General features: G+C 37.3%; 1 protein-coding gene across 1 annotated transcript in view; it reads right to left on the minus strand.

The window, feature by feature from the left end:
* Positions 1 to 793: 793 nt before the first annotated feature.
* Positions 794 to 19,055, minus strand: part of LOC113229033 (uncharacterized peptidase C1-like protein F26E4.3) — a 54,679-nt gene continuing 36,417 nt past the window's right edge. Inside the window, exons 4-9 of the mRNA XM_026462504.1 lie at positions 11,775 to 11,950; positions 4,486 to 4,666; positions 3,874 to 4,008; positions 3,371 to 3,567; positions 2,070 to 2,209; positions 794 to 928 (exon numbers count right to left, since the gene is read on the minus strand). Coding sequence (XP_026318289.1) covers positions 803 to 928; positions 2,070 to 2,209; positions 3,371 to 3,567; positions 3,874 to 4,008; positions 4,486 to 4,666; positions 11,775 to 11,950 — 955 coding nt within the window. The 3' untranslated portion in view covers positions 794 to 802. The remainder of the gene's footprint in view (positions 929 to 2,069; positions 2,210 to 3,370; positions 3,568 to 3,873; positions 4,009 to 4,485; positions 4,667 to 11,774; positions 11,951 to 19,055) is intronic.

Below are 19,055 nucleotides of genomic sequence, written 5' to 3' on the forward strand. Positions count from 1 at the left end.
CAAGGGGCCAGGAGACGAAGCGGGGAGGGGTATTGCGGTGCGACAGCAGAGTACTAACACACCCGACTCAATGCTGCGACACCGCGTTAGAGTGAGGCCAGACGAGCACAATTTTTTGAGTTGCGTAGTTTGCGGTCGACCGAATTTCGGTAGCGCCAGACGAACGTATTTTATTCAGTTGCTTTTAAGCGTTTATACCAAAGTGACCTCTTCCCTCACCCCTATCTCCACCCGCGCCAGCCCGTCACACGATGTGACCGAAAGTCAGTCGTCATTACGCCCTTGAATCGGCAGATAACTCATATTGCGTCGTCGTGTGAAACAAACCGTACTTTTATATAAAACCGAATGAACCAACCTCTGAACTCTCAAGTCTGACCTCACACTAACTTGTGTGGCACTCGGTGCGTTGAATTCATAACGTTGCGACAACGCGACGCCCGTGTGGCATCGCTTATATTTATGTAATACAACGCCACGTCATCGCGCAAGAGTCGGAACACCGACGCCACGCGTGGCATCGCTCTAACATAATTATTACAGGTTTCTTACGACGATATGAGTTTTTTATTTTCCCGATATTTCGGAACAGTTACATGCTCCGTAGACACGAGTTAATCGACGACTAACTTCATCTCGGTTACCAATCGTATCATAGTGTGAAACCTGTAATTAGTATTAATCGTTGAGTGAATAACCACGAAAGCCTTTTAAAATCTATCTCGCTGTAACAGGTGTAATACACGTTTCGATTTGTGTGTCCGGATTTTTGGGGACATGTCTGGCTTTTTTAATAGAGTCATTATGCTTCGGTGACTTCAGCAAGCACGGTGACGACAAAAGACTCAATCCCGGACTCGTTAGTTCCTCGAGCGATGCGGAAGAAACCGTTCTCGCCCCATTGAGGTCCCCAGCTATTGGCCACGATCTGAAGAGAAAGAATAATTGGAAATGAAACAATGTTATCAAGGCATTTTATATAATAGACTTCCCTAAGCAATATTTATGTGTAACGAATAATATGATTACTGCCTAGATATTCAAATATGTTTATGAAAATAACACCACAAAAATATATGGTGGTGAAATCACAGGCATATTAGACTTGTCACCTTATGTGTGAGGCGGTGTCCAAAATGTCCCAGGGATCATTGTATCTCTAGGTGAACAAGCTATATTCGAAGTGAGTCCGAAATTTCGAGATTTTTATAGTCTCGGATCAGAACGAATAAGAATCGAGTGCCGTGCGGCGCAAACGTACTAAAGGTACCTGGATGATTAAAGAAACTGTCATAAGTTATTACAGGTGACACTACAACAAAAAAAAACTGTCTAAATTCAATACAAAGATCCACAACAAGAACATGGAGAAATTTGTAAGATCTACTGATCCTGCAGTTCAGTAGGAAAAGCGGTAGCCCCGGTTATGCATACAGACTTTGTTTCGAGTCCAGACGCAACGCGTCTCCTCTAAAGATACTGTGTGACGATATAATCGTTATTATTCATCTAATAGCGATAAAAGTTTCGTGAGTTATTGTATACATGTCCGCAAAAGTTTCTGAAGAGATAGATCTTATTGTTTTCAGTGGCATTGCAACCAGAGATGTGCAGTGGGTTAACCCAATCAAAACGCCCAAAATGCTGGGTTTTAACCGATAGAATACGGGATTTGGTATACTTAATTCCATACTTATCTTTTTTAGAAGAAAACGAGGTAACTCTACACAATACTACATTGCAATCCTGTGAATTCTCACTGCTAACGATGCACGTTATGATTATTGATGATTCTAACGATTTTTTGTATTGATTTATTTCAATGCGATTTTCCAGCGAACCGATTATAGAAGCATTTTGTGATAATATCATTAAATTTGAACAACTCTCGGCTTATAACAAATATTTAGTTGTAAATAGTTTTTGTCCTCGATTTCGAGCATTAATGGACCCTATATATTTTAACCCAATTTTAACACCCGGATGCTTACCCGTTTCTGATTGCAACGCATTCCATGTACAGTCAATTAGTAATAAATAATGTAATTGATGAAATCATCAATTCATACCCAGTAAGGAAGTCCATTGTCATCACCCCAGCCAATGATTCTGACACTGTGAAGCCCCTGGAGCGTGGTGTCACCAATGTTCGTGTGGCGATAGACGCCTTGACGGTAGTGGAAGAAGTCCTGACGAACTGTCATTATAGCTGAAAAGACATTGTTATTTAGTAGACTTTTTATTTAGTTGATTAAACTTCTTAAGTCCCAGCAGACTACTGTAGAAGTACCTACATTAAAATGTTCTAAATATATACATGCTTTAGGCCCAGCAAGTATACCCTTAGTCTTATATGAAAACACATGTTTTTCTAGATACCCTATGGTTTTATAGAATGTACAACGCAAAATTTTTATTTTGCTTACATCCATGTATATTCCCATTGTGGTTGGCAGAGACCATCGATCGCTTGTCGCTCACTTAGCACAATCCTTACAAGCCTCTCTTGCTTCACTTATATTCATTAATCTTATCCTACATGCCCTCTTATTCTTCTCAATCCGCACTCCAGCCTTTATAAGGCGTGTCATCAGAGGAGACGCGGGGGAAAACTGTTTTGCTTGGTCAAATAGGTATTTTCTATTAAATAACGGTCTTACAAAAAAATATACGAGACACCTAAGGATATTGTCCGAAGAATGTGCTATTTTGTTGCACGATAGGATACTTTATCCGATCGTAGAAAATCCTGAAAACAGGCTACAATAAAAGTCTAAAACAAATTATTTAAGAATAAAATATCTAACTTTGTACATAATTTTTATATGTAGATATTTCTCTTGAAGTACTACAAATACCTGCAAAACTTAAGTCCTACGTTATTAAATTTACAATTATCCCAAAAATTACTTAAGTCCTAAGTTATTAAATTTACAATTATCCCAAAAATTTACAAATTGTTCAGCGGATTAACGACTTTCGTGTCGACTTTTCTCCATCTATTTACCTTATTAATTTACAACGCACAAATTGAGACACGCGAGGGGCGACCTCAAGTCTTAAAATCTATCTGATCACCATCTCAATTTGATCTGAGAATATTCTTCGTAGCCGTTCTCTTCCAATGATCCCGTCATCTCTAGCTCTATATATTTCTTTCGTCAATGTACATATGTTGAGTGTGTGCGTTATTTATTTATTATTCATACCACCTCAGCATACCCTTTTCTATTTTTGTCACAACATTCTCTTTCAAACCACATTGTTCACGGATCATAATATTCTGCATTAAGATTATTTGATATGACACTTTTTATTTTCATTGTAATAACACTCTTCGACCAAAGTAAAAAATTGTGGCTCTACTTACCTTGAACAGGTCCTGACTCTATAATGTCATACATGATATCCCTCTCATTCTGTAGAAGACCAGGAGTTCCAACTTTGTACCGCGAAAATCGTTTCGCCACTACCGGACGGCAGCCATCTTGAATGAGATCACCGCGGCGCTTGAAGGGACATGGTGTCTTGGCGGCTTTGTAGGGGAAGCAGGCTTCGTCTACTAATCTATAGGAAGAGATGGGAATGTTAAAGTTACCCAAAATTTGGGTTACGTCATACAATTTACGCCTCAGCATTATTATTAGTAGCGAGTTAGATAGAGTACAGTCAATGTTTTGAAACTGACTGATTACCAGTATTTTTTACTGAATTTTGAAATGTTAAATTGCGACTGAAATAACCCTTACTCAAAGAACTAACGCTGTTGTACAATATTCTTTCAAAATAATAAACACTAATCAAAGCCAAATTAATGGTTTGATGTGATCAGAAAACATCTGTCAGGAATGTTCAAATTTGTTTTGATTTTACCCGTGAGTTCTAGCGAAGTTCCAAGCAATATCAATGTGTCCACCATCACAGCTTTGCTGACCTCGAGTGTTGCACGAAACCAGGGTCTGGGGACTTAGCACCATGTTTTCTATACCGTTGGATTGGATGGCGAAGCTGAAAACAAAAGACAATGTTATCATCGTCATGAAAGCTTCACCAAGAAGTGAGGCAATTGTGATGTTAAGAGGCGGGTTTGATAGCCCGCGCAAGTTCACCAATAAACAATGACACCAAAACACTGGCTTTAACAGTCTAACGAAAAACTAAGAAAACCAGCACGTTGCAGTTTTTAAAGTGAGAATTTCCCAACCCACTCGGGCCAGTGTTATTTGGTGAAATGGTAAATCCGGAACAATCACCGCAAGTTATCAGTATAATATGGAAGATCAAGCAAGTGTCCTGAACTGAGGTACAAGCCAACCTGATCAGGGCAGAAATTTAGGTGCTAAGAGCATTCAGCTCACTGTTTCATCCTGTGATACAGTAAAGTTAAATAGCGTAATTTTGAAGATATAAAAAGCATAACAAGAGAGGTAATCCTAATCAGCAATTATACACATGATTGCGTAACCGAAAAGGAATCACACATACCGGTCAGATGCTACACCAGCAATGGATACAGCCCAATCAGAGCCGCACCAGGCTTGATCAACTATGGGTGATATTAATCCAGGCCAACGAGTCCTCGAGTCGAAGTGGCGAGGGTACTCGATATCTTTATTGTAACGAATGGGGTACATTCGTAGGGTCTCGGCGCTTAGCGGTAGGGTACCTGCAAATAATTTTCCAGTTAATTGGGGATAATTAATACGTCTTTGCCCAAGAGTGGGACTCTATGACAAGCTAATTATAGATGATAATCGCCTGATCTTTTTGAACATCGGATGGAAATGGTCCTTGGCTGTACAGAATTCTTAAAAAAAGTAGTGAGACCAAACCTTGAAAGTTTGCATTGAACATCAAGTTTCAAAATACTCAGTGTGAGTTTGTAGTTCTTTCTCTATCGATCGATGACGTCCCGGGTTTGATTACCGGTAGGATTTAGGCAATTAACTTTTCTAGATTGGTACGTAAGCACGTAATCACGATATCGCGGAGCTTTCCCTAAAGAAGCCATTTGCAAAAAATGAATTGAACTATCATTTTGATCTAAATTGCCTGATTAGAAGTTTGTGTCTTAAAATTGTAGGGAAAAAAGATTGTTGAGTTGTATGGGTGGATTCATCGTATAAATTTCTATTCGTTTCTATTTTTTACCCTGTATGTAATAAATTTAGACTCCAATTAATTTCGATTTCATACTATTCTAGAAAATAAATAACACGTCTTTTATAATCGAACCAAAAAAAGCAAATCCATTATTAAATGATAAAACAATCAATAATCACAAAACTAACTCAACAACAGACGCCTCTACTGTACCATGACTGTACCCGTCATTAAGTATAACACCAAATTATTCGTCACCTACTATAGACTAAACAATTCAAATTCGAAGGCCAATCTTCAAAATTATGAATAAATGACTCTTGGCGCATACAAATGACCAGCGAACCGATTCTCGTACGGTGCGACAAGTTGTCAATCTCGAAACAATGAAATAAATGCAAAATGACTTCAGAAAACAGACTATGTTACAAAAAATCATATTCTCTGTATCAATAGAGATGACAAATCCAAAGATTTGAAATGTCTATCAAAATTCATTTTTATCGATTGTAATCGACATACGATTAAAAAAAACACTTTAACACCAACATCTGACACGTCTGAGAAATAACTGAATGTAACGGAAAGCGTCATTATGTCATTCCTGTATCTTCTTCTTCTTTTAAATGTTATGGCCCCATCGAAATAATCAATGATTTTGCCAATGTTAAGTAAAAATAACTATGTACGGTAGTTTAGTATTATTATAAAAATTATACAAAAAAAATGGCGATTTCGCCAATGTCCAGTATTTCGTCCATTCCTGTATCAAAATAATGTCTAAAATATATAATGTCAAAAGTCACATTTGTGTCAAAATTTTGTCATACTATTTGTCTTGGTGTTACAAATTAGAAAGATATATGTTGTAGATGTGTAGATTCTCCTCTTAGTGAATTCTGTCGAAATTCACCGGTAAATTTTTAAGTTAAAACGCGTACGTTCCCCAACTTGACATTGGTAAATACCATCGATTATTTCGATGGAGCCATAACATATAAAAGAAGCAGAAGAAGAACTACCATACGTTTTTGTCCGCAATACCGGGTATCTACTGCGTCCGAAAACTAGTAACAATAAAGAGCGCCTTGTGCCATCGTCAGATTCTGAGAAAACCAAAACTACAAACTAATTAATTAGTGTAAAAATCGAACTCAAAGAAAAACTCCTTCGATCTGACAGGGCTCTTGGTAGCAGAAGAATTTCTTGTGAAAGAGTTCGTCCGAAGAAGTACTGTCACCGTACTTACGAGACGTACTCATGAGACTTGTCAACTTATGACAGTGCCAGTGCCTTTCAGATTTTTGTGATTTAAAACTCTGAGCTGCATTGCAATTGTTACGGACAGGCGTGTCGCTTACCATCAATGGCACGACTTGTTCGTCCCATCACAACCGGTGTCGTAAAAAATATTTGCTCATACAGCTTGGAAGATTGGATGTTAGCAAGAAAAATTTATAGATTTGATCTTGAGGGTAAGATCTTTGCGATTTATAGCTCGGAGTGGCACTGCAACTGCTATGGATAGACGTGTCTCTTACCACCAGGCGTACGCCTTGTTCGTCCCGTCATTCGGTATTATAAAAAAAAAATTTTCGATCTTTGTATTAATAATTATAACAAACTAGGAGTATTAATTAAATAATATATTACTTAAATCAATAGTGTGCTGTAAAGGTACTAACTGGGTGATAAATTTGTCATAGATTTCTCATAGATGGCGCTACGACTAAAAAGTCGTTGAAAGACCAAGTACAAAGACACGACGCAAGCACATAGAGAAATTCGTGAGGTCCGTTGGTTCGTTCCGTGGCTTAGTTGGTATAGAGTCTGCCACGGTATGCAAGAAGACGTCGGTTCGAATCCGACCGGATCGAAGGAATTTTTTCTGAGTGTTTTTTCTGAGTGTTTTTTCTGAGTGTTCGATCTTTGTATTAATAATTATAACAAACTAGGAGTAATTTCACAAAGCGTAAATTAATATCATGATAGTAAAAGATCATAATATTCATTGCAATCTATTACACCAAAACTGTTCGATCGATATTCGTAATTTTTCTCACTAATCTCTATTAAACGAGAATTAGCCCCCAGGAGTGGTTGAAATATGATTGAATCACGATTTTATATCGAAGTCCGCCATTTTAAATTTATGGGCTGTATAAACAATGTCCATTGTAGCAGTAAAAATGTTAAGAAACTTGAATGAGACTCTAAAACTTTTTTTTGACAGGGCACAATAAATCTATCTGACTATAATTATAAATGAATACAACATTTGCTAATAGCTGTCGTAAAAAATAAGGCTTTTATGGAGAAAGAAGTGGCAACTGGATTTTATGGGCTCTGTAAATTTATGTACGTACATGATATAATCCGATTATAGATTTATTTATTTATATATTTATTGCCACAGTTACAGAATACAAATTTATATTGCTAAATTAAACTGAGAACAAATTTGCATTCCGTTGATAGCTACGTACAGCTTTGTCATATTATTGAACACAGCTAAAAAAATATTTATATAACATTATGATTCATTCAATTCAAAATTAACGAAACGAAAGTAAGGGTCTAAAAATTACTATTGCGTTATCTTAAGATTGCAAGATTTTCAAAATGCGGCTTCATTTTGAAAACATATGTCTAAACCCCTGTCCTAGTTAATTTCATTATAGACTCGATACATACGGAATAGACTCTATTCAATAGAGGATCATTGTAGGTAACGTTATTAGTACTTACAACATGGCACATTAAAAATTCTTTGTGTACGTTTACTTCCAATCCTCAAAGAGAAGTGGCTAAACAGTTCACATGCGTCCCATTTTGCATAACTATCATTAACGACACGCCGTGACTGCAGCGTACAGAGACTAAATTGCTTCAACCTAGATGGTTGTTTAATTAGAGATACTAAACTGAATGACAGTGATAGAATAATGGTTCGACTTGCCTTCTCTCAAGCAGACGCCGTGGGTTCGAATCCAGGATCGCACCTCTAAATCTCCGAAATTATGTTCGAAATAAAATTTGAATTTTACCATAAGCATTTCGGTGAAGGAAATATCATGATGAAACCTATACGTCGAAGAAGGTTGACATCACTCGGAAAACGTGTAAACGGCCTGAACCCTAGGAGGAGACTCGTGCTCAGCAGTCGGGCGTATAAAAGCGTTAATGATAATGACTAAATTGACGTCTAGTGGGTTGCTAGTTTTTGATGAAATAAAAATTGTGTTGTGTTGTGGATTCGCGTCACTGACTCACTCGACCGACTGAGTGACAAAGTAAATTATATGTTGTTGACAATAACGGAAGAATGATAGGAGTATTTGTAGAGAATAAATACTATTATTATTGGATTTTTCTTAGAAATATCAAAAGTTATAGATAATGAAAGAATAAAGAGATTTTCTGAAAAAGAAAACTTTGTTGCTTCTTCTGAAAAGTTGAGTCTAAGGCTAAGTCCATTGAGTGTATTGACTCTAAAACTCTTCTCAATGCTCAAGTCAGGATCTGAGTATGATTTAAAGCACTGGAAGTACGACCCTAATGGCAGGGTCTTGAGTATGATTTCGAATCTGTGTATGTTCTGGAATACAATCCTTAGAGCGGTTACATACGGCGACTTAGCAGCAATGCAAACGAGATTCAAGCGCGCAACTGCATCGATACAAACGCGCGATTGCGTCGCTTCACTTGGGATTTATAGGCGATTGTATGTATGCAATCGCGCAACTGCATCCATACAGACGTGCCACTGCATCGACGCTATTGCCTAATCCCAAGTGCAGAGATGCAATTGCGCGTTTGTTTGTTGTTTGCGCGTTGTGTAAAAGTAGACGATTAGCGACTGCATCGCTATATCATCACGTTTGCATCGCTGTTAAATGTGGCCGTGTGTAACCGCTCTTATAGGCGATTGCATCGATGCAATCGCGCATTTCACAATTCACTATGGCTATGCTGTATTTTAATCCATAGAAAATGCCTTATTGTCTTTAAAACTTAGCATGAAGTTGAGCTCTCTGTGGTTGAAAATTACAATTTATTTTTTTTTGTACGAACAGTCATTGCAATATGAATTAATACAGGGATTTGAACTATACTATGGACAACGAGCACCGAATATTACTACAATTAAATATTAATAACATGTACTAAAAGGGTTTAAATATATAAGTAGAATACAAAATGCGAATGGTTAACCATATAGGTGCTTAGACAAATTACTACTTAGAACTAAAGAAAATTAAAACAAAACTAATTAACCGGTATGTAACCCTGCAACTAAAGGCTTCATATACAGACGGTCCCGACTAGGCCGCTCAGCCGTATCATTACTACTAAATAATTTGTTGTGGATGCTTACCTTAATCTGTTCAATGAGATACCAAACATATCCGTGTCACAAAATGTATTATTATATAAAGATAACGAATGACGAAAATAACTGTTTCTCGTATAATTCTTACGGAGTCGTGGTGGTACGAAAATTTTTATTTTACGTTTGAGGCGTGCTGGTAAACGAGCTTTATTTATAAAATTAACCTGCGATAACAGAGTCGGTGAAACAACCATATTGTTAACTATTTTGTAAAGAAAAACCATGTCAGATTTCTTACGGCGATTTTGTAAGGTAAGTAATTTATTACGCCTAAGAGAGTATTCGTATGGTTCAATTGGACAATAGGTACGAAAATTAAGAATCCTGATTAATTTCCGTTGGACTCTTTCTATTCGATCGATATTACATTTTGTAAAATGGATTCCAAACCACGCTTCCAAAATCGAGAATGGATCTAACAAATGAATTAATATAAAATTTTAAATGTTATGACTTGCTGAAACGGTTTGGTAATGCGATTAATAAAGCCTAGGCTTATAAAGGCTCGACTGAGTATTGTATCAATGTGTTAGTTGAAACATAGTTGGATAATTTATGAGCTCGTTTACTATTGCTATTAACTAAAAATTTAATAAATAAACCATGACATAAATTTAATAGATTTTAATTAGTTTTACCCAAAATATAATTAAACTACGTTGTATGGAACACTGGTCTAGCTTATAAGTTCATACAATAATTATTTATGTCTAAATTTTCCAATGCTCACGTTCACTTGCAAGGCCTAACGTGTGGACAAGCTCTGTTTCTTTTTTGTATTAATAGATTTGTTCTTGGTAAGTGAACAGGTTTTTGCACAGAGTAGGTCATATTAATAACGGATTTTCAATTAAAAATAACAAACGAACAGCTACTGTCATTTTTAAAAATATTGGTATATTTTATTATTTTATTTACTATAAGTAGTAAAGCGTGAGACACACTGAAAGCGGGTGCGGATCGGGCAAGTGTCGGGTTGGGAGCGCGACGGGTGTAATTCCGTGTATTTATATGTACGACAACACACAACGAGCGGGCGCGGCACCCGACCTGCGCCCGTCTCTCGCCCGCGCGTTATATATGTATCTGCTATTTCATTTACATTTACTCTATCATTTTTCTATTCAAAGTCAAAGATCTATTATTATATTATTATATATTTATTCCATAGGTAAAATAGATTTACACTTGAAAACGTCACGTAAGCTACTGCTCGTTCACTACGCTGACTTCCCTGAGAAGAACGAGCAAGAAACTCTAGGGATTGCTCTTTTAAAATAAACTTAAATGCTATGGAATACATTTTGAATCAAATTTGTGTGGAATCTGGAGCCGTGTCGTCTTTCCATACATCTTTATCTAACACGTAGTCTTTTAGTTTGTAATACGATTTTTCGATCAAAATATTTTTAATGTAGTTTTTAAACTTAGGAAATGATAAACTTTTAACATATGCTCCGGAATCTTATTGTAAAAACGTATACAGTTCCCCATAAAAGAGTCGTTTACCTTGGTTAAACGAAATCGTGGTACCATGAGTTTGGACTTAGCTCTAAGGTTAATATTATGATATTGTTGATTCTTTTAAATTTAAATTCAAAGGTACATGGGACTTGTCAACTTTATATTTCGGGGTGACGGGCTCTGAGTGGCACTGCAACTGTTGTGAATAGGTGTGTTGGCCTACTACTAGGCGCATGAGTAATTCATCTCATAAAGTGCTAAAGAGGACGAAATGTACAGAGAGATTAGAGCCTATATTTCTAGCGTCGGCGAACTAAACCATAAGTCAAAAAAGTGCTTCATTTTGTAATTCATAATAATATATTTTTATGTATTGTTTATAATGTTGGAAGACGTAAAGAGAATGATAAATTTGAAAAAGACGCCACTAGAATTTAAGTTACAAATTATTGAAGTAAGAAAGGAATTTTTTACTTACATGCTTTAGTCAGTAGATAATAATAATAATAACACACTCAACATAGCCCCGCACTAGGGAAACCCTGTGTCGCGGGTGCCATGTACACACATATAGACAACCACAAATTACACCCAAACTCACGAGAGAAACAAATGTAGGTCATACAAATATTTCTCCCGGCCCGGGAATCGAACCTGGGACCTCTGCGTGGCAGTCCGGCATGGTAACCGTTCGGCCATAGAGGCAGATGTATTAACTGAAATGAATGATGTTGGATTTTGTCTTGTGTGCTTTAAGTCCGCCGACGCCAGATTTCTCTCTCTATTCTAAAGTAATAGGTACCACCAGACTTACCAAGTTTATAAATGATGCCGTCTTTCAGCTTTTTGTTGTAAAACTCCGAATAGTTAGCAGCTTTCCAAGTGGTAAAACCTCGGTTGACTTCGTCCAGGATCCTTTCATCGATGATGCAAGGGTCGCTGCTGCAGATCCAGTCCATGTTTCCAGTAAGAGGGGAAACATCGCAGACGCTGAAAAATTGAATTTCAGTGATTACTTGATCGGTTAAACGTAAAATGTAAGCATTACTGCATTCCAATGTAGAAGGGTAAGTGTGCTGGTAAAATTACTGGCACATGGGACTTGTGAACTTATGTCTCAAAGTGACAGGTGCAGTGGCGGTACCCTTCAGACCTTTGTGATTTAAATCTCTGAGCGGCATTGTAATTGTTAAGGACAGTCGTGTCGCTTACCACCAGGAGCACGACTTATTCGTCCCGTCACTTGGTATTATTGGTATCTTTTAAAATATTTGCTCATACAGTTTAGAAGATTGGATGTTATGAAGTAAAATTTATAGATTGGAAATTAAATTCTATTCGGAAAGGTATATGACAATCAGATTAAACATCATGTAAAAAAGACTTAGGTCAAAAGTAAGAAGAACAAACGGGCGTATGTAAAAAATATTACACGAGTGGGTGAAACCATTGTGGTATGTCAACTTCGGATTCAGATGCTACAAATCTATATCAAAAACGCAGCGGAAGGAGGTGAGATTATATAAGGATAGAAGGTTTTGAGAAGCAGTAGAGATCCTTGTGAAAGAATATGTCCAGGGCACTGCCCCCTTACATATTTCTACCGCTAAACAGTAACGTGAGCAATATTGCATTCTAGTTTTGAAGGGTAAGTAAGGGTGCTGGTGAAATTACGGGCTCTGACCGGCATTGAAACTGTTATGGACAGGCATTTCACTTAACATCAGACGCAAGACTTGTTTGCTCCTTTACATGGTATCATAAAAAGACACGATAAGATAACATTTCCTTGATACAATTTTGAGATTAATTTGCCAGTCTTAAACTAGACAATTCCCTGTAGGTACTATGAATACCAGAGCAACGGAATTCCAGGGCTAGTTCTGGGTAATCCCAGAACATCCAGACCTAATTTAGTTGCTAATCAAAATTCCGATCTTGCATGGAGTACAGTCACCTGTGCGAATGTAGTATCTACTTCAGGCTCTTGATTCGATTGAACGCAGAGCCAGGAGACTTATTGGCGACGACGAGCTCTAATCTAAACTTTATAGTGGTTTATACTTCGGTGAGTGTGCCCATGAGCGTCATCAGCTCTTCCAAGCCCTTTTACCATCGAACATCCATACGTACATCGGTATATCATCCTTACTTGGTCGATCAGGCGTGCTAAGCGCTTTTCATCATCTTTTATTATGCGCACAGCCCTGGAATGAAATTCCCTGCCAGCTCATACAACCCGAGTATCTTTAAAGTGGGACTGAATAGGCAAGCTCGTTCCATCGGAGATCCTACCTTTGCTCCAGAGTTAGATAATGGTCAGGAGCACGTCCATTTCATAAAAAAAGTATTACAATATCCTTTCCCAATTTGGTTCCCCTGCGTCCCTTCATTCAGTGCCCACAGTGCCACAAACCATTGTTGCCACTGTTCTTAAAATACACGCCACTACAAGGGCACGCTTATTTTTTTTAATCAGTTAAAACTGACCTTTACTTATTAATTAGCAAAAATATATGTTAAATAACGTAATAAAAATAAATTACTACATGTTAAACATAAATTATTAATACTATTAGTTATCATAATGTCGACAAATCTATTGAGATTTTAAGATAAGAATTCATAAATGTATTATATTATATGACTTATTAAATACTTTGATATTAATTCATAAGGTCTATGTCTAATAATAATCATAAGATCATAAGGTCTAAAAACCAGAACACTCGCGGTTTAGCTGTTTACTGTTCTCACCACGAAAGTCCAAACAAAGAGTTCAGGAGGAGAACTTAAGTAGGAACCACAAGCACAGAAGAAATGAAGAACCAAAAGAATTATATTGCGTGTGAACGACTTTGTTGGATAAGTTGAATGGAAATGAAAACCAATGAGAAAGTATTGAGAATGGCAAACGAGAAAAAAATGATCCTGAATACTATAGAGAATAGTCGCGGGAAACTAATTGGACATTTGATACGACACGACAACTTCTTTAAGACTATTTTAGAGGGAAAAAAGGGAGGAGGTCGACCTAGGCGCAGCTGCATAGACCACATAAAGGAACTGGCGGTGTCGTGCCATATAAAGAGGTCAAGGAGCTGGCTTATATGAGAGATGCTCCACTGACAAGAGTTATAACTCTTAAGTTTGGTGATGAAGAACGAGTTTAAAAATATCGTTTAAATATGTATGTATGTGTTGTAAGTATAACGTGACCGATATTTTTTTACCCTCAGAGCGGGACGCCTGTAAATTTATTGTGAAGTAACGTACGTGAAATTACGTATAATTACCAAGTTTTATTGAAATCGGTTATTGGAAAGTGCGCAAACTCGGATTCAACCCCTAGTTCGCCACTATACGGGAATTGCCACAGGAGATAATAAAAATCGGTTCTCCCTACTGAAAGTATATTGAGAGAGAAAACGCCTTGAATTGGAGAATAGCAAAATCAACCATTAAAATAATTGTTCCTTGTAATAAAATTTAGGCGCTATTTATAAAAATGAATCTTCATGCGTGAACAGCCACCCCTAGAGGAGGATGATTTTCTTCAAAATTAAATGGGACTACTATGAAGGTACCCTCTTTCTAACAAAAAAAGAATCATGAAAATGGATTCACAAATACCGGAGTTATCGCGTAACGTACGTACAAAAAAAAACAAACAGTCGAATTGAGAACCTCCTTCTTTTTTTGAAGTCGTTTAAAAATAAAACACATGTTTATGACAGTTACGTAAGAAATATTTAACCATTTTAAAAATTTTAAAGAAAACTAAAAATGTTTAATGGTCTATAATCTCAGTGCAGAGGACTAAAAAAACCGACAGGCCATCACTGATTTGGTTAATGTAAATCCTTCTGAGACGACCTATTAAAATCCTTCCATTCATGTTAGCATAAATCTGTTTGGTAATTCTTCTTACATCCATCCGCTCTACATGCCCAAACATACCTTTCTCTATTCTAGTCACTACATCCTCTTTCAAGCTACATCATTCACGTATTATTTTATTCTTCACTATATCATTCAACTTTAGTCCACAAATTTTCCTCAACGATCGCATGTCCACTGCATTAGTACTTTCGTGCTTATAGTACTTATTCTACTTTTACAGTATTTATTCGATAGGAACAACTTAAAAGAATAAAACGATTCATTGATCTTCGTCAAACTAGTACACAGAAGGTGTTGTATAATAAACATTATAACTTTATTATATACTTTTTATTTTTTGTATTTCACTATAAAAATTTTGAATGTCAAGCGGAATTTTATTGTGGAAGCGTATATATTTATCAAGTGACGGGACGAACAAGTTGTGCATCTGATGGTAAGCTACAGGCTTGTCCATAACAGTTGCAGAGCCACTCGGAGCTTTAAATCGCATAGATCTGAGGGGCACTGCCACTGCGACTATCATATAAGTTGACAAGTCCCTTGTGCATATAATTTCAGCAGCACCCTAAGGGCGCGTATACACGCTAAGAAATTCGACGTGTCACTTACAAAAAAGATGAGAATGGTCTTGTGCACAACAAGAACTTTGTCGGATCTAGCCACGAAAATATGTCCTGTCTGTTACAGACGAGAAAATGATGAGTATGTGCACGATACAACTGCTTTCGGACAGACGTGTGTAGGGTAAAATGTGTCATTGCATTCCGAGTCTTCCAGGTAGCCGTCGTTTTACTACCGACTGAATATAAGTCAAGTCAGGAAGAAATCTGTTCTTCTATATGCTGATACTAAACAACATCCGTCCACGCGCATAAACGTTCATTTACTGACACGCTTTATACAATAGCGGCAGAGTGCGTCGTGTCGGGGGTAGACAAGATATTCTCTTGTCCGGCGCCGGGGCAATGTGCACAGTTCGTGTGTAGAAACGACACGAATTGTTGCATAGATCCGGCGACTTTTCTTCGTGTGGACACGCGCCTTTACTGCTTGGCGGCAGAAAGGTAGCAGTACTTCCCTGGACGAACTCTTTCAAAAGGAGCCCTACTGCTGCTAAACTGTCAAGAACAATATTTATACGTGCCACTGCTGAGCACGGGTTTCCTCTCAGGCGAGGGTTTTACCCATAGTCCCAATGCGGGTTGGGAACTTCACACGTTTTCCGAGGGTTGTGGACACAGACAATAAATATATCTATTGTCTGTGGTTGTAGATCTTCTTCAACGTTCTGGTTTCCTAACGATGTTTTTCTTCACCAAAAAGTGAAGGAAACCATCTTCATGGTGAATTTCAAATTAAATTTCGCACGTAAATCACGAATAACTCGAAAATGCAAGCCCGGATTCAAACCCACACTCTACTTGAGAGGCGGTAGGTCAAATCATTAGGTTAGGCTACATCCCTAGTAATTAGCAAAACTATTACATTATCGACAATAGAGTATTGCCTTCCAGTAATAGTAAAGTTAATGTTTAAGTGCAAAATGAGCTAACAACGTCAAACTAAACTATTAGATAATGAAGATAGTAAATAGGTTACAAGGTTAGGTTAGCAATATGTCTTGCTACGTTAACTGTTAAACAAAAGCAATAAATACTACCGTAGTTCAGCAAATTATCGACAAAATACTATCGATAATTCACAAGTTTACTTAGTTAACGTAACTAGAGATCAGAAATAGAGTATAATTTACGTAAACACCAGGAAGTGATATATATAAAGTGGATAATACCTCACTGTGAAATCTCGGAACTCTTGTATTGCAACTAGAAATCACTTCACTACGGCAGTATATTTAGAACAAAAGTTTCGTAATTGTGAGTATAAATATAATTATTTTGTTTCGACGTTTGTGGTTTTTACCCTCTCATGGTACTGTCCACTCAATGTGTATTACTTCCTTGAAGTTTATCTATCAGGATCGTTGTGTATAACACACTAATAACATCGATGTCATCGATTGCACGGATAATATATACAACTGTCATTATCGATAATCGATAGTATGACACTTGAGTAGCAGTAGAGCTTACCTATTTCTGCCGCCAAGCAGTAATTGAGCATTACCGTGTTCCAGTTTTGAAGGGTAAGTATACTGGTGCAAGTACAGGCACATGGGAATTGTCAACTTAATTATATCTCGAGGTAGCGGGCACAGTGGCAGTGCCATTCAGATCTTTACTATTTAAACCTCTAATTACTTCTGCATCTTTAAAAACAAACACCACATAGTGACGGCATATTCACAATATATTTATGATTATGATAGTTATGCGCGTCAAAGTTCAAACACTATGCCACACGGTCGGTGCGTTGCGTCGTTACAACGCTATGATTTCAACGCACCGAATGCCATACGAACATGTGCAGTCACTTCACACACGCAGCACCCTCCTCGTCGCCTTCTTCTCCTTCGTCTCCTGGCTCTAATTTCTATGTAGTACGACGCAGCGTCACCGCTCAGGCGTCATAACGCAATGCAAAAATGTCGAATCGAGCGTTGCGAAATATGAAAAATCTAAAGTCCTTTACCCAACGCACCGAATCCGCGAGTAACAGGTTCCAGACGATGACTACGAACATTACAAACGAGGAAATGTTTCATATCCTACTGAAATTCTCTTTACTCGATAATGGACTCTTAGAAGAGTCATTAATTCGAAGAAATTTTACTAGAAGTCATTCCACTTCGCCAATATTTTATTTTTTTTAATATGAAGACGAAATAACGATGAGGTCGACGATGGAGCTTGCACACCTAAATAATGCCTATTCACTCTTGCTTTGAAAAGGCCCAAGTTATAACGTTCAAGGAACAAGTCTGCAGGCAGGTAATTCCACTCTGTAGCCGTTCGCCATATAAATGTGGAAGCGTAACGTTTCTTGCGAATCCATGAAATATCCACAACATAGGAGTGGAACACAAACTTACGCCTAGTCTCCCGATGATGGAAAGGGGTAGGCGGAATTAAATCGTGCAATTCCATCGCACACTCTCCGTGATATATCTTGTAGAATACCGATAAGCAGATTCACGGAGATGTTCAAGGCTCTGCAGTTTCGCCTCTATTAAGTCCAAGTCACATTTAAGACTCTTAGCGCGCTTGTCAATGAAATCTAAGTTGGTTAATTGGTATTTAGCAGAACCATCCCAAAGGCGGCAGCAAATCTCCTTACACGACCTACATAATTACATTTTTACTAATTTGTTTTATATTAAAATCTACAAACTAAACTCAAAATCTGCCAGAGGACGATGGACTGCAGCATTCTATGCTTTAAACGTATTGACCGAGTACGCAATACAATGCTGCGTACGATGACTGGTATTGCTGATGTTGGAGCAAAACAGCCAAGATTAAATGGGATTGGGCGGGCCACGTTAGCCGGATACAACCTGAGAAGTGGGCGACCGTCGTCACTCCTTGGGTGAACGAGGATGATGAGAAAGAAACGGTGTAGACGGCCGAGAAGGCGTAAGCGAGATGATCTTGATGGGATTGAGAGGAAGTGGCGGGAGATCGCCAAAGACGGACCAGTGGAGGATATTGGTTATTAAAAAAAGATAGCTTATTAAAAAATAAATAAAATAAAATATTATTGTTTATACTAGCGACGAATAGTGTACATCCCTTGACATTACATTTTAAGTTATAATATTGTGATATTGATAATATTAACTAAATTATTACATTCTAATAAATCAATTATACTGTTAATATCGTTAACCGATATTGTTACTAGTTTTCTAGGTCTCGACAATATCGATAGTTTAACTATTGGTTTACACTACATATTCCGTGTCTCGAAACTTTTAATAACATCATTGGCTGCCCATGGCGGAGGTCATTATAATAATTTATTTTACATTTTATAGTTTTGAACATTTTAGCCATGTTTACGAGATGTTATGTCACGATTACATTTAGTTTTGTAAGAAACATAAGTAATAACGCAGTTTTAAGTAATCCCTATACCGTATAATTATTATACTACATTTATATTGAATATTTGTATTGTTTTGGCAACTATGGCCATATATATAGGCAATATATCGTAAGAACTAACAAATATGTAATATAATATAAAAAGTAAATAACTAATCTACACGAATTCCATTTGTCAGCGA

The sequence above is a fragment of the Hyposmocoma kahamanoa genome, unplaced genomic scaffold, assembly GCF_003589595.1.
Source record: "Hyposmocoma kahamanoa isolate Upper Pololo Valley unplaced genomic scaffold, ASM358959v1 270, whole genome shotgun sequence".
NCBI lineage: Eukaryota > Metazoa > Arthropoda > Insecta > Lepidoptera > Cosmopterigidae > Hyposmocoma > Hyposmocoma kahamanoa.